At 35.4% G+C, this 14923-nt stretch overlaps 1 protein-coding gene across 1 annotated transcript; it reads right to left on the bottom strand.

The window, feature by feature from the left end:
* Positions 1-4649: 4649 nt before the first annotated feature.
* On the bottom strand, positions 4650-7236 carry LOC149570748 (uncharacterized). The gene is made up of 6 exons (XM_089823296.1): positions 6798-7236; positions 6612-6661; positions 6134-6377; positions 5871-6029; positions 5623-5775; positions 4650-5254 (listed from the first exon to the last, which is right to left on the bottom strand). Exons 1-6 carry the CDS (start codon positions 6849-6851, stop codon positions 5105-5107), a joined length of 810 nt encoding a protein of 269 aa, XP_089679422.1. The 5' UTR covers positions 6852-7236; the 3' UTR covers positions 4650-5104.
* Between the last annotated feature and the right edge of the window lie 7687 nt (positions 7237-14923).

The raw sequence follows: 14923 nt of genomic DNA, 5'->3' as shown, positions 1-14923 counted from the left end.
ACAAATGTCGAACATGTACAAAAATTGGTCATTCAATGACCACAATGATGTATCTACATAACATGCACCTATGAAAATCTACGATGAAGTGGGATCATCAAAATGAAGCTTCTTCATAGCACTACATGGCTTGCTTTGCATATGTACAAGAACAATTAAAATGCTAATTTAGATATGTTATCCAAAAATATTATCAAACTAACAAAATAGAGAACTATAATTCACATTGATTGTTGAATTGTTGATAACGTCATCTCGTTCTTCTACGTTGGGGCCAAATGATGAGCATAATGGGCTCCAAATTGAGTGAGGTCTCTTAGAAAAGTGGATAGGAAAAAAATCCTCCATTCATAATGTGGGCTATAATAGCTTAATAAAATTAAAGCATGATCAGATATAATTAAGACATACTAAAAATACAAGAGGCATGGAATACAGAAAAAAAATGCATACCACAATTGTAGTTGGGATTACTATGGTAGTAAGAGGCACATTAGTTGATGAAACTATTGTGATGTTTACCTATATTGTAAAATACAATATATGTTATATACTTGAACGAAATGGTAAAATGTGATAAATGTATATAACTAAATATTTAAATGCATATGTTTAAAGTGTGTATATAGAGTTCTAATGCATACAATTGATGGTTGTCCTGTAGTATCAAGAGGAACCACTGATGATGATGTAACTATGACCATTTCCTATGTGAAAGTCATAAGAAATGACTTCCAGTCATAAAGGAGCCCAATTTATAATATTTTTGAACAAACAAGAATGCGAATAAAAGAATTATGAGAATATTACCTCTTTCCTCTCTTGAACATCAATGACATCTAGTGCATTCATCATCTCTATGAAATCCATTTATTTCTACATGCATTTACAATAAACTAGTCAGCTACATTCATCAATCTAGACTAGAAATTTCATCGTCATCAATCATAATCTATTTCAACAAATATAGTAGAATTGAACTTATTTATTATTTTTTTTAGTGGGTGTCCTCGATGACTTTTCCTCTTTCCTGATGACTTAAAAGTACATGGAGTATCCTAACAAATTCATAAGCAACACACTAGAAATAAATATGATACTATATGAGTTATATTAAGATTGTAAATAAGAGGAGTGCAAGATATGATATCGCAAATCTTGATAAGCCAAAGTCAATGGCTGAGAGACTCACATCATCAATTTGGGATGTTTGACTTGCAAACAAGCCCTATAAAACACCAATTAAATATGCACATTTATTAAGAATTAATATTTTCAAACCAACAAGTATTATTTTTATTACATAGTGATTTTTTTGCTTTACCTCAGGTGTTCAAGCTACCTATGTACATCTACTCAAACCAACACTACAAGGTGTGCTCCTATCACCCAATGCACCTTGTAACATGCATAAATTATGTATCAATATATATTCTTATTTAAATAAAAATCTATGCAAATTTATCAATTTTAGGTGAAATTAATCAATAACATGTCAAAACACTAAACAAAACTTTGCCAACCCTTCAAAAAACACCATCCCCATCAAATCATCGGTAAGGTCCATATTCTTGATAGTAGATGCATGGCATCTTCTCCTGCAATGTATACATGAATGGGATGTTGATCCATCCTCAACTGCATTAGTATCTACCTAATCACACAAACTATGCCAACTAACGCACACATGTTGAAAGGGTTGGGGGCTGAGCCAAATGGAATATTTGATGATGGAGGATGTGACATGGGCTGGGATGACTCTGGTGGAGCGTTGGATGATGATGGATTTGATGTACCCCCTCATGAGGCTAGTTGTTTTTCCATGCTTAATGATGACATCAGTTAGTGATGCTGCTACATGAAGAGTTTGTAAGTCCATAGACTCCTTAACCACTGTGGGGAGCACAAAATGAATCAAATGCTTTTTTGCTAGATGATTCCTTTGCTCTGGTTAGGTGACTTTGTGGAGCCCATGTCTCTCATGTGAAAATATTCTCCCTCTACCCTGGAATTGGTAGAAGTCAAAAGAATTTGGCTTCTCGTCGAGGATTAACTTGATATAATTTTCTCAAAAAATTCAAGGGCACCTGATTATTATTATAGGGTGGTTGGTTAAACACCATATACCACCTATCCCAAAAAGATTATTTGATCCCCTTATGAGTGCACCAATGAATAGGAAATCAAGGGGTGGTTTCCTCTAGGTTGAGGCTAGTCTCAAGATTGGTGAAAATATCACATATGCCACCTTTTTTATGTTTTTATCTTTCACTTGGTCATAGGTTAACTCATCTACATAACATTCGCGAAACCTATCCCTCCATGACCGTCATTTAGTTACCTCTATGGTCACCTCATTGGTACTAGTGGTCATTCTTTCTATTGTGTCGGCTAGGGTGGAGTGGTGGCCAAGGCTAGAAGACCTCAACCTACTAACCAAATTAGTTATCCTAGCACTATTTTCTATGAGATGATTAACAAGGTCTTCTTGACTAGAGTTCATCTAATGGGATTCATGGAGACCTCAGACATGGTTGTTGTTGTTGAGGGGTAGCCATTTGAGGGTTTTATATGTTCAGGGCTACCCTTTGAGAGTTTTGTGTTTCATTTTGAGGTGATTGTTCAGGGTTAATGTTTGCTTCTTCCACAAGAGGTGGCCTTTAGTTCCTTTGCGTTTACTAGTTGTAGATGTATTTGATTATTAAATGGCTATAAAAAACACAAATCTGTACAAAAACCTAAAATAGTATAATATTCAATATAAAAAAACAAAAACAATGATAACTAACCTTTTTGTGGAAGCGCCATTGAAGATTGTCGACAAAAAGGATGAATTTGAGATTAAGGGAGGCAAACCCAACCGCGTTTGTGGTCCTTTTTAGAGTTTGTAGTTTGTTGTCTATAGATTTGGGCATGAAAACTGACCCAATCTGCAAGCAAACTGAATTTTATTTTTACTTGTGAAAATGCGATCGTGTTTTTGGTAAGTAAAAATGCAATCACATTATATTTAGTGTGATATTTTTTTAATAATTAATTTACTTGGATCAGTAACAAGCCAAGGCCATTTTTGAATTATATGAAAAGTACAAATAACGTGATCGTGTTATGTGCACTTTTCACTTTTTCCTTATGGTTTTCCACTTTTTTGCACACCATCTTGGTGCACTCACCCAACATAAACCCTCTTTGAGGGTAGACATAGAAAAAGATAGTTTGGATCCATACAGACAACCCTACCAAGGGTTTGAGCAACATTTTGCAAAAAAAAAAAAACCCACAAGGCAATGTAAGACCACAAAATTCTATCTAAACTGGGACCTTAAGTTTATTTTCGTCAAAAACTAAAACTTCTAGTGACTAGGATTGAAAGGCGAACATGGAAGAATGGATATGAGAAGGGTTCACATAAGGAAAGAAATGAAAAAATCTTGCTTAAATTTTGAATGCCATCTAGATGGACCCCATGAGGGATCGATGCCTTCGTTGCCCAATCCCAACACATACTTTTAGGAGGAACATGACCAACAAAATATCTTATTACAATGGAATTTTCAAACAATTGCAAACATTATCAAAATCTTGAACTGGTAAAACCACATATGGGGTAGTAGAAATATTACCTTATGGAATACTTTTGGCACAAACTTACAAGGACATTCGATCAGAAGAGCCATGATCTCCCAAAGCCAAATCTCCAGGACTAGTAGAAGTTTTTGAAGCTAAAGTTCGTTGAAGCCATTAAAACACCTTAAGGAGTCCCGTAATAAATATATTTTCAAACAATTGAAGCATAGATAATGTGATAACCCTAGAAGGCAGTCTAGCATTGAAATTAATAATGTATAACCCTATAGTTATACATAATAAAAGTGAGAAATTCAAACTTAAGATAGAAACAATTATAATTGTAACATACTTTATTGGAAAAATATAAGAGAGACAAACACATTCTTTCCAAATTTTTGAATTTCATTGTGCTAGATTATGTTTTAATGATAATACACACAGTACTCATCATATCTAATGAAACAACTACTTATTTGATCTTCTAATCTATGCACTCCAACAACTTATACCAATCCATCAATTTCTTCAAAATAGCTTAAATTCTATCTAATCTAAATAGAAACAAGTAAAAATTCATGTTTTCAAAAACAAAAAAAACCATAAATTTAAAATTATATTCTATCAATGTAATTCTTATACCACTTCTCATACAAGTTTTAATATTATAATTTCTAAAATTAACATTAATTGCCACTCCAACATAACCGCGCCCACAACTTCAATTGATTAATTGAGATTGAGATTAATTTATATTGTTACCTTCCAACCTGAATTAAACACAAGGAAAGCTATTTTCCTTAAACAGGAATATTTATCTCAGCTCGAAAATCGTCTTATCCGGCATATCCTTTCACCATCTCGTCAATCACCTTTGCCACGGTGGATATCAAAATTATTCCATTCCACTGGACATTGTATTCTATTCTATTCTTCAAATCGTACCGAACACATTAAAATACAAGCACAAAGACCAGTACTTTTTGAGCGTCCTCCATTATTGAACAGTAAAAAGCACAAACATCATAAAAAGGAAGACGTCATTTAAGGTCTATTTGTCACCCACCACCCAAAATGTGGTCTACTTTCAATGATTCCACAGTCATGGAAGTTATTATATTCAAGAATTGATTAATCATGGAAGTTTCGTATTCAAGAATTAACTAATGAGGGAGGCTCAAACAAATGCTGTACAGGACGGCATGCATTACATTACATTACTCTATCACTTGAACCCCTTCAGTGAAGAGCGCCATTAAAATGCCAGCAAATACCTCTTCAATTTTAATGAACATTAATGGCCGAACTGTTCTCTCCAACAACTCCTCTGCCTCACTAAAATCTACATGAACTTGAAGGATTTGATGCCAATGTCATCTGATCGATCGTTTTTGCAGAGGCGCAGTCATGGAGGATGATGGGCACTTCGATCTGAATCATTATGCGAAAACAACACGAAAGGCAGGCATGAAAAATCCTCCAAATCGTATACTTCTATATAAAAATTAATCCTTTTAAAATGTATTTGGGGATATAATTATACAGAAGATTCAGTGTTTGAAGGATCGAAATCCAAATCCTGAGGAATTGAATCCTGAGCGAGCTTGGAAAGATCGTCAATGACGGAAACTAGCCGCATGCTGAGTCTGTTCACAACCCACTTTGGCAGCCAACCGGCGGGATCCATCTGCAGAATCAATGAGATGAAAAATTCGCTGAATAAATGAGATGAATGATGAATGAATGAGATGATGTTCGAAAATTTAGATCATATTTAGTGATCTATCATGGATTGTTCAGCTGAAAGATTACTGAATATGAATACATGAGTAAGTTTTCATAAGAAATTTTCAGTTGTTGTTCCTGGAATCGAATGTGTAAGGATTTTTTTCATTTGTGTAAGGGTTTTTTTCATCAACATTCATGATGATGATAAAGAGAATACAAAAGAAAAGAAAAAATCTGAAATGTGAGCATAAACCAAAAACTTTGGATCTTATCTCATAAAATGTGGAAAATTAACACTGCCTATTGAATGAATCGATTATTAATTACCTGCACAACGTATGTGACCATGCAGGAATCTGTCTGCTCCATGTTCTCAATGACCCATCCAGACTGAATCAGCAGACCCCTCACGAATTTTCCTCTGCTCTTGGGAAGAACTCCTTTGGCAATTTCGTTAGGCAGGGATGCCACTCCGACCACCTACATTAAATTCACCTCAATTTACAGTCAAGATCTGAACTTGATTTTAATGTGAAAAACTTGTAGCTGATTTATAGAATGATATATGAACATACAAAGGTCCCGTCATCCATTGTTTCCCTTCTCTCGTAGACTACAAATTCCCGATTCTTGAACAGGGGCTTGGAGCTTTCGCTGAATCTTAGCCTGATGATGCTCAAATTTTCATAGAGATCTTTAATATAACTCCCTTCCGCCAAATTTGGATCCCATTGCTGCTGATCAAACAAATTGAAAAGGGGGATTAATTAATCGACAAGAAAAACGGATTCAAAGGAGAGAGAAGTTTGGTGAAGCTTAAAACAGGGGGAATGTATACCTTGGCGGTATCAATGGCGGTAGCAACGGCCTTAAAATTGGAAGCAGGGATTCTCAATTTACGGCGCCCTCTGAGCATGTCAAGCGGCCCGTTGGATCTTCTTGAGATCTCCACTCCTCCTCCAATGGCGAGCACTTTCCACCCATCATCTCCGCTGTTTTCTCCACTCGCGGAGAGCAAATCTTGAATACAACTCTCGCTTGCGTGGAGTACAAATCTCTTTAACGAGTCGTCACTCACTGACCTGCAACCATTCCGCACATGAATCTGAATTATCAGAAAATTCATTGGGAGAAGGGCTAAAAACATAATCTTTTTCGCCAATCAAATCTAAAATCTAGTCCTTTTCCCAAAATCAAAGCTTGAAAACAGAGTCTTTTTTCCCAAATCGAAGCTATAAATTCAACACAAAATTCATTGCGAGAAGGGCTTGAAAACAGGCTCTTTTTTCTCAAAATGAAAGTTTTGAAATCTATACCATGGCTGAGTGCGTCTCGCCTCCGCAGCGCCCATGTGTGAGTTTGCAACCTGGTAAAAAGCCAGAGACCAAATCTTCCCAGATGAGTTTTTGAAGTGTTCGAGCTTAAAAACCCAGATAAAAAATTCAACACCCAATATAAATTTTGCCCCTGAATCTGGTAATCTTTAATAGAATTAGGCCAACCTTCAAAGAATACTGGATGCAATCGGCGCGAAATTTCCAAACCTTGGAACGCATGGTATCATTGCGTAATCATTGGATCTCGATTCCATGGAATGCACTCAGCACATCGAATTGAATTTTAACCAATTCAAGCAAATCGAAACAAACCCCTAAATTTAACCCCCATTGACTAAATGAGGAACACGATCAAATGAGGCCAGAGTGTGTGAAGATGAAGACAGCAAACTCACAAGACTAAGTTACCAGCAGGATCATGAGGAGTTGGGCGGCTCCAATCCAAAAAAAACAATTTCTTACCTTGCACAACATGCAAATAAAGAAATCAACAATGGAGTGACTGCCAAGGCAAAGAGAAAAACATGAAGAAGAACAAGAAGAAGAGTAATGGTGAAGGAGAAGGCGGGGAATGGGCATTTAGAGCAGAGGCGGAGAAGAAACTGAAGAAAAATGAGGGCCCGGTTGGGTTTTATTGGAGTTGTCATTGTTAAATTGATTGGTTGGGTATTTGGCAAATGTTATCTTTCCCGTATGCGCGGAGTCAGAATGGCACATGGCATTTCATGATTTGGGGACAAGAGTCTTTTGGTCTACCATTTTCAAACATTGTGATGTCCTCCAGCTTTTATAATTACACCGTCACGAAATCACAATCACATGCTCGTGACGCAGATAAAACTATGGATATTTCCGATGAATGCAGGATTGTTTTACTACCAAACCACATGGAAATCATACTTCATTGGATAAACCATATTCTTGTCCTTTCAATCATAGAATTAGGTGCTCATTTGGATTCTTATTATAAACGAGTTGTATTATATAAAAGTTGTGAAGAAACCAGTGTATTGGTAATGGATAATTTCAAGGGGGATTCACCGTTACGACATTGTAGATTAAGTTAAAGCTTGAAAAGACAGCCATGACAGACCATGTCGCAGGTATAGATTAAAGCCTGAAAATAATGGAGAGGAAGAGGTATATGCTCATCCACTGCTAAAATGCTGTGTCATTAGATTGTTGTTTTTTCTCATGGATGCTTGAACAACAAAAAGTACATCATTCTCGGTGCTTTTTGCCTGTTCTTTTGTGATGTGATGAATGAGTTGACTAGATATTCAGATTGAGAGATTCTTGCATACAAGTTGATCAAATGTAATTTGGTTCTATTGATGTGTTTATTTCATCATATACTTGAGGTGTCAACTCTTTTCCCATTCTTTATTCTATAATTGATGTCATTTTCATCACATACTTATAGCTTGGGTCAAGTTGTCAACTCTTTTCTTATTTTTTATTTATTCTATAATTGATGTCAGAGTTTTTGGTATGATTGAATTGTTACTCCAAATATAATTATTTGAGCATGTTGATATGGAAACGCATATGATGAGAGTTCCTTAAAAGCTTAGTTGTTATATGGGACTAGCCAAGAAAGGTGTAAAAAATGGGAGTGATTGTTACTCCTAATTTAATTATTTGAGCATGTTGATATGGAAACGCATATGATGAGGGTTCCTTGAAAGCTTAGTTGTTATATGAGAATTGCCAAGAAAGGTGTAAAAAATGGGAGTGATTTGAAATTTCTACATAGAATTTTGAAAAGTACAAAGTTACAGTTCTCAAACACTAGGTCCTCTCCCTTAGTAATTTTGTTGATCAACAAATTGATTGGACATTTAAATTAAGAGCTTGTAGCATACAAGTTGATCGAATCACATTTGGTTATTTCATCATATCATATGGTTTGAGTCAACTAGGCTCCTATTCTTTTCTTCAACTAAATTGAATGATTATCTTGATCTAATCAATTGAGCATTAACATAAGAGTAGCTCAAGTACATTTCATATTATCAATGTTAAAATTTTGTGGCTTTTAGATTTAAAATTATGTTGGAGATATATGTAGATGTTTGGATACATGTTAGTAAAGGCGCACATCTTACTATTTAATTTAATCAGATTTTGTTGAGCTTTTCAAGATTAAAAAATCTTACTTCCATATTAAACTATTAATCATCCATTTCTTTCAAAGAAAGTCTCGCTTGTTCTATGGTTTACAACCAATACTATAGTCCTTGAAAGGTTATTATAGGGCAATATTATTAGTGTAGAAAGATTATCACAATGGCCTAAGGCTTCAAATATGAAAAAATTATCTGGCAAAAAAAGATTTTTAGAGCCATTTAAAAAAATGGTTAATTTAAAGAGATTTTTTGACCATGCATATTTCGCAACATACACGTGTTTTGCATCATGCACATTTGCACAGTGTTGCATTGTATAATTATACACATGCTCATGCATAATTGAACACATGTTTTATCTTATTAGCTTAAGTTTACTTAGGGAAGCTTTAGTTGAGTCTAATTTAGTATTGTTGAGTATAGGTGTGCTTTAGTTAGCTTTTTATCATTTTTCTATTATTCAAGCTATTGCTTTCTATGAAAGCAATCCATCTATATGCATTGTAAATAATCTCATTATCTTATTGTGCGATCAATGTTGCATTGAAGAAATTATCTTGCTCGAATTTTCTTTGTGAGAAGTGGTGTCCTTGCAAATGATTATTAGCTTATTGATTAAAATTATCGTCAACCTTTAAATGGTATCAAAATAGCCAAAAAACTTTAAGATTGAGTGTTAATTTACCAAAAACTAAGAAGTTGAGAAAAAAACATATTTTGTTAAAATGGCTTTGTTTAAGATCCTAATAAAGAAAGAAATGTCAAAGACTTGAATTTTTTTTTTTTTTTTTGTTAAATATTCCAAAGTGGGGTGCATGTATTTCTTGTTTTCGGCCATTAAAATGTCTTTAGAAGGGGAGGGACTAGGGTAGTAGGAGAGGTGACATCTATTCCATAGTATCACAACCCTTTCATCCTTTTCATGTGATCCAAGCCCCTACATACCTTCAAGTTGCGCATGTGCCTCCCCTTGGAGACTCATACCTATCTTGGGGCCCAACTTTGAGTTGACATATGAAAACATAGAATATTCCTTTTTATTCTTGTCACACGCAACTTTTTTTTTGGGATTTTTTAGTTTTAAGACAAGGAAAATTACATGATAGAACCTTTTATCAATGATTATTTTTAGGTAACTAAAATAATCCTTGTGAGGATGATGTAGGAGCATCCTTGGTGTAAGGGCAATCTTGCATCACCCAAAAATATTTGTTTATGTCTATTTTCAGCAAGGTTTGTTTCAATATAGAGTTACTATTTGTAGAAACTTACTATTTTTAGTAATTTGATCATACAAGCTCATATTGTTTTGATTTCACAGGTGGAGGTCCATCTTAGTTATATCAGTAGGTGCTAGTTGTGTTCCATTATCATACCATGTGTATTGGTGATGTTATTAGTGATTTTTGGTACAAAATCTTTGTGCTCAATTTTGAAGGTCTTAGAGGCTTTAAAATGAGGTTGGACCCTAATTAATGACGCTTACGCAATTAGGGCATTGTAGATTAGGAGTTCTCATTTCCAAAAGGTGGGTAGAATAGCCAATCATAGCTACAATTGAAACTCTATGGCCTTCAGAAGTCAGGCTACCTAAATTTATAATTTGAAATTATTTTGAGATGACTCTAATGTAATACATATAAAAAAAATAAAAAATAAATGGTTCATCAGCCTCAAGGGTTAGAGCTAAATTCTAAAACCTTCCTAGACGGTGGAAGATTGCCTATACAAGGAAGGCCTGTAGGGTTGTCTAGGCTAGTTCAATGGTTGTTGGTGGCTTTGGCTTATAGAATATTGTAAGGAATTTCTCATGTGACTTTGCATATTATATTTCTAAAATTTTTAAATCCATACTTTTGGAGATACTAAGAAGCCCATTTTATGTTCTTGTAAATTGTTATTGTTTCTCTATTTTTGTTATGTATTTGTGGTATTAGGGGAAGTATCCTTCCTCAAGTGGTATCAAAGCAAGAATTCCTAAGTGTGTAAATAGATCATTGACTATGAAACATTTTTCACCAAGATCGTAGTTTAGGGTTTCATTGATAAGTGTAAAAATGTCTTTACAAAGGGAATGCAGTGAAAGAGCTACAGGTGTGATAGCTAAGAGTTTTAGAGCCCTCCAGAGACAAGTGCAAGCATTACAAGAAGATATTCATAAAGGGATTAATATTATGGTAAGAGATGAAAGTGAGAAGGAATTTGAGGAAGAAAGCAATGTTCGACAAAAAGGAGAAGGTGAAGCTATGAACCTTAAGGAGGAATGGACTTTCTGTTAGTGTAGTTTTTTATTTTTCCTATTTTGTTAGGTTTTTCCTACACTTTTAATAATCTCGCTTAGGCTAATAAAGCATGTCTTATTAGGTGAATGGTTGTGAGGTGTCACCTTCCTACATGTGAGCATCCATTAACTGTCTTGGGAAGATACTTTGCTATCTTTAGTCTGATAGATGGTTGCTCCTCATTGGTTGGTATTGCCACCTCCTCCCTTTTCCTAGCCTATATAAGCATGCTACCTGGCTTGTATTTGTATCTCTTATTTTTGCATCCTCTTAATGCTATTTTTCTTCTAGCATTTGCATTACTCTCTTGGAGACTAACTCTATGATGCTATTTTGATTTTGTATCATTTGCATTCATAGTTTAGATATTTACTCTTTGCACTAGTTTTTTGGGTTATTAATCTTTTCAGATTCTAACATGGTATTAGAGCTTTTCTATGTGCAAGAGTAGATTTTAGTTTCCTTATTTGAGAGATTCGGGGGGGGGGGGGGGGGGGGCTAATAAACTTTATTGTAGTTTTTTGAAAAATGAAGTATGCTCTTCTCTTGCATCTTTGGATGATCCTGAGAATCAAAAAAGTTTTGATAAAAACGGTTTTTCTCTGGGGTTTCAATCTCAAATCTGACAACCAACTTGCATATTTGGAGTTTTCAATCAGTTTTGCAGGTTCCAGCATGCCATTGATGGACTTAGGAAACTGATCCAGCATTTGCATGCCATATTCTGGTTGCTGGGCTCGTTTTTTGATTTTTGGAGCCGTTTTTTACTGTTAAAGGCGTCTGATTTACACTACAGCAACATCTTCTGTACATCAACAAGAAAAATGCTTTCTGGGTTTTGTTCACAGCCCCAAAAAACCAGCTGGGTATCTTTTAGATTTTGCATGCAAGCTGTATATTTTGCAAAATCGAGCATGAAAAGCTATAGCCATACCCCTCTCCGTTGGCAGTCGCAAATTTGAATGCAGTCTTCAAATGTCTCGTTCTTGCTCATACGGACTTCGATTTTGATGATTCTTGTTATGAACTTGGCTATTTTTTTGTGCTCTATCCACTAGTGGAGTTTTTTTTTGATTTTCATGCATGAATTCTTCAGAAATTGCATATTCTCAGCGGTGACTGTGCACTATTCTTATTTTGAAAACTTCAGAGGATCATAACTTTCTCATACGACCTCGTATTGAGGCGATTCTTTTTTTGAAAGTGCATGATTTTTTGAGTAGATCGTAGTGGTGCTATTTGTTTCCTTGATTATTGTGCCCAAGTTTCACTTTTAGCATATGCTCTTCATGAGGAGGCCTTGTCGATTTTTTTCCATAACTTGAACATACGGACATATTTTTTCGATCCAAAAAATGCGTCGGAAAGCTGGTTCTAAGATGGAGATGATAGTATAGTTTTTTAAATTTTTTTCTATAGTCTAGTTGCCTATTTTGGCAGTCAAAGCCAGATGTTCTATTTTGCCTTCCGGGAGCCATATCTCGCTCATTCAGACTCTTTTCTAGGCTCTCTAGATATCGTTGGAAAGCTGGTTCTGTGAGTTATTCAGTTGCAAAGGTCTTTTATCTAGATTCTACTCCAAGTTTTTTCTCCTTCGAGTTTTGCACTTTCGCACTCTGGCGGATTACTTGGATTCTACAGGTCCTGGAATCTCTTCTTCTGTTCTTTTGGCTCACTCTTCTTTCTGAATTCTGAGCATTGTATGCTTCTATTCTGTTGCATTCTTTTTTTTGTAAACGCACTGAGATAAAGTGCCTGCTTTTGCATATTTGGGATCTTGTACACCTTGTGTTTGTTTGTACTCGCACTCAGTTATAAAGTGCCATGGGGGGTCATGATGTTTTGCCATTTTGTGCTCATCCACCTTTGTCAAGTGAATTTTTCTTCCATGACATTAGCCCATGCAGTGTGTCGGTGACACCGCCCTTTATCCTGTGCTTGTACTTCTATTGCACTATTGGTGTTCCTGATTCTTCTTCTTGCAGATGTTTTTGGCATTGCATTTCAGTGTTCCTGTCACCCCTCTCCCTGTTCAACATTATGGGGGGGTTCACCTGTTGGCTCTATTACTTCTTTGGTTCGGTTGAGTGATCTACGTATTCAATTTTTGTTCCTATGTACTAGGCGGATACAGTGGCTAGGCACCTATGCATTTCGATGAGATGGTTCATCTACTATATAGACACTCATTCATTCCTACCTTTGGAGGTCACCTCTTCAATTGATCAGCTCTTCAGACTTTATCTTCTCTACCTGGTCATGCACTATTTCAATGGGGGTTCTAGCAGTTTCTTCTGACAGTGTTTGCAGCTTCATGCTTCGGAGATGCTTCATGCTCTTTTTTGTTCCTCTCTTTGGGACATTTCCTAGATTGGAGGCTTAGTTTCCTTCATCTAGTTCTTTTTCTTGTATTGGGTACCTGATCAAGCCTTGTTGCCGGGACCCAGTTTTTTGCTTTCATAGCTTTGCTAGGTTAGCATCCACCTAAGCTTCGCTTATGGGAGGGTGTTAGTGTAGTTTTTTATTTTTTCTATTTTGCTAGGTTTTTCCTACACTTTTAATAATCTCGCTTAGGTTAATAAAGCATGTCTTATTAGGTGAATGGTTGTGAGGTGTCACCTTCCTACATGTGAGCATCCATTAACTATCTTGGGAAGATACTTTGCTATCTTTAGTCTGATAGATGGTTGCTCCTCATTGGTTGGTATTGCTACCTCCTCCCTTTTCCTAGCCTATATAAGCATGCTACCTGGCTTGTATTTGTATCTCTTGTTTTTGCATCCTCTTAATGCTATTTTGCTTCCAGCATTTGTATTACTCTCTTGGAGACTAACTCTATGATGCTATTTTGATTTTGTATCATTTGCATTCATAGTTTAGATATTTACTCTTTGCACTAGTTTTTTGGGTTATTAATCTTTTCAAATTCTAACACTTTCAAGGCCATTGCCAAGTTTGGGAAGAGACCCAAGATTGAAGTCCCCACATTTTTGGGAAATCTTAACCTAGAGGAATTGATAGACCATATCAATGATTTAGAATAGTTTGATTTTGTAAAGGTATCAAAAGTCATGATATGGTCAATTTTATGAAGGCCAGATCAAAGGGCCATGCAAAGATTTGGTGGTAGGAGAATCAATTTGATTGGAATAGAAGAAGATAATGTATCTACTAATGTGCTTAGTGGATTACCACTTGTAAGGAAGATTATTCATAAAATGGACTTGATTCCAAGATCTAGTTTTCTAAATAAGGAAACACACAAAATGACACCAACAGAAAGTAAGGAGTTGAATAGGCAAGTACATGAGTTATTGCATAACAAATTGATTCAAGAGAGTTTGAGTCCATGTGTTGTTCCAACGTTATTAGCAACAACTTGAATTTAGAATAGAGGATGTGTATAATGTCTAGGGATATTAATTAGATCACAATCATGTACATATTTCTCTTGCCAAGAAAGGATGATATGATGGATTGTTTGAGAAAAGCTATGTATTTCACAAAGATATATACATGAAGAGTGGATACCTCCATATTCAAATTAGAGAAGGGAATGAATGTAAGATTGCCTTCAAGATAAAAGAAGAGTTGTCTGAGTGGTTAATCATGCCTTTTGGGCTAACTAATGTTTTAAGAACTTTCATGTGGTTGATGAATGAGATACTATAACAATCTAATTTTGGGTAATTTTTTCATTGTTTACCTAGATGATATTTTGATCTTCGATAAGACATTGTTGGAGCATATAATGCATATTCATAGGGTGTTTGAAAAGTTGTGAATTAACCAGTGTATTGGTAATGGATAATTTCAAGGTGGATTCATCGTTAGGACATTCTAGATTAAATTAAAGCTTGAAAAAGTAGGCATGGCAGAC

The sequence above is a fragment of the Cupressus sempervirens genome, chromosome 3, assembly GCF_028749045.1.
Source record: "Cupressus sempervirens isolate cs-2001-9-10 chromosome 3, ASM2874904v1, whole genome shotgun sequence".
NCBI classification, from domain to species: domain Eukaryota; kingdom Viridiplantae; phylum Streptophyta; class Pinopsida; order Cupressales; family Cupressaceae; genus Cupressus; species Cupressus sempervirens.
This window is presented reverse-complemented; position numbering and strand designations above follow the sequence as displayed.

Coding starts and splice junctions, on each gene's coding strand:
- LOC149570748 (XM_089823296.1), bottom strand. CDS start 6,851: ATGCGTTCCAAGGTTTGGAAATTTCGCGCCGATTGCATCCAGTATTCT. Junction 6,662..6,797: donor GCATCCAGTATTCTTTGAAG/GTTGGCCTAATT, acceptor GCTTTTTACCAG/GTTGCAAACTCACACATGGG. Junction 6,378..6,611: donor GCGAGACGCACTCAGCCATG/GTATAGATTTCA, acceptor GAATGGTTGCAG/GTCAGTGAGTGACGACTCGT.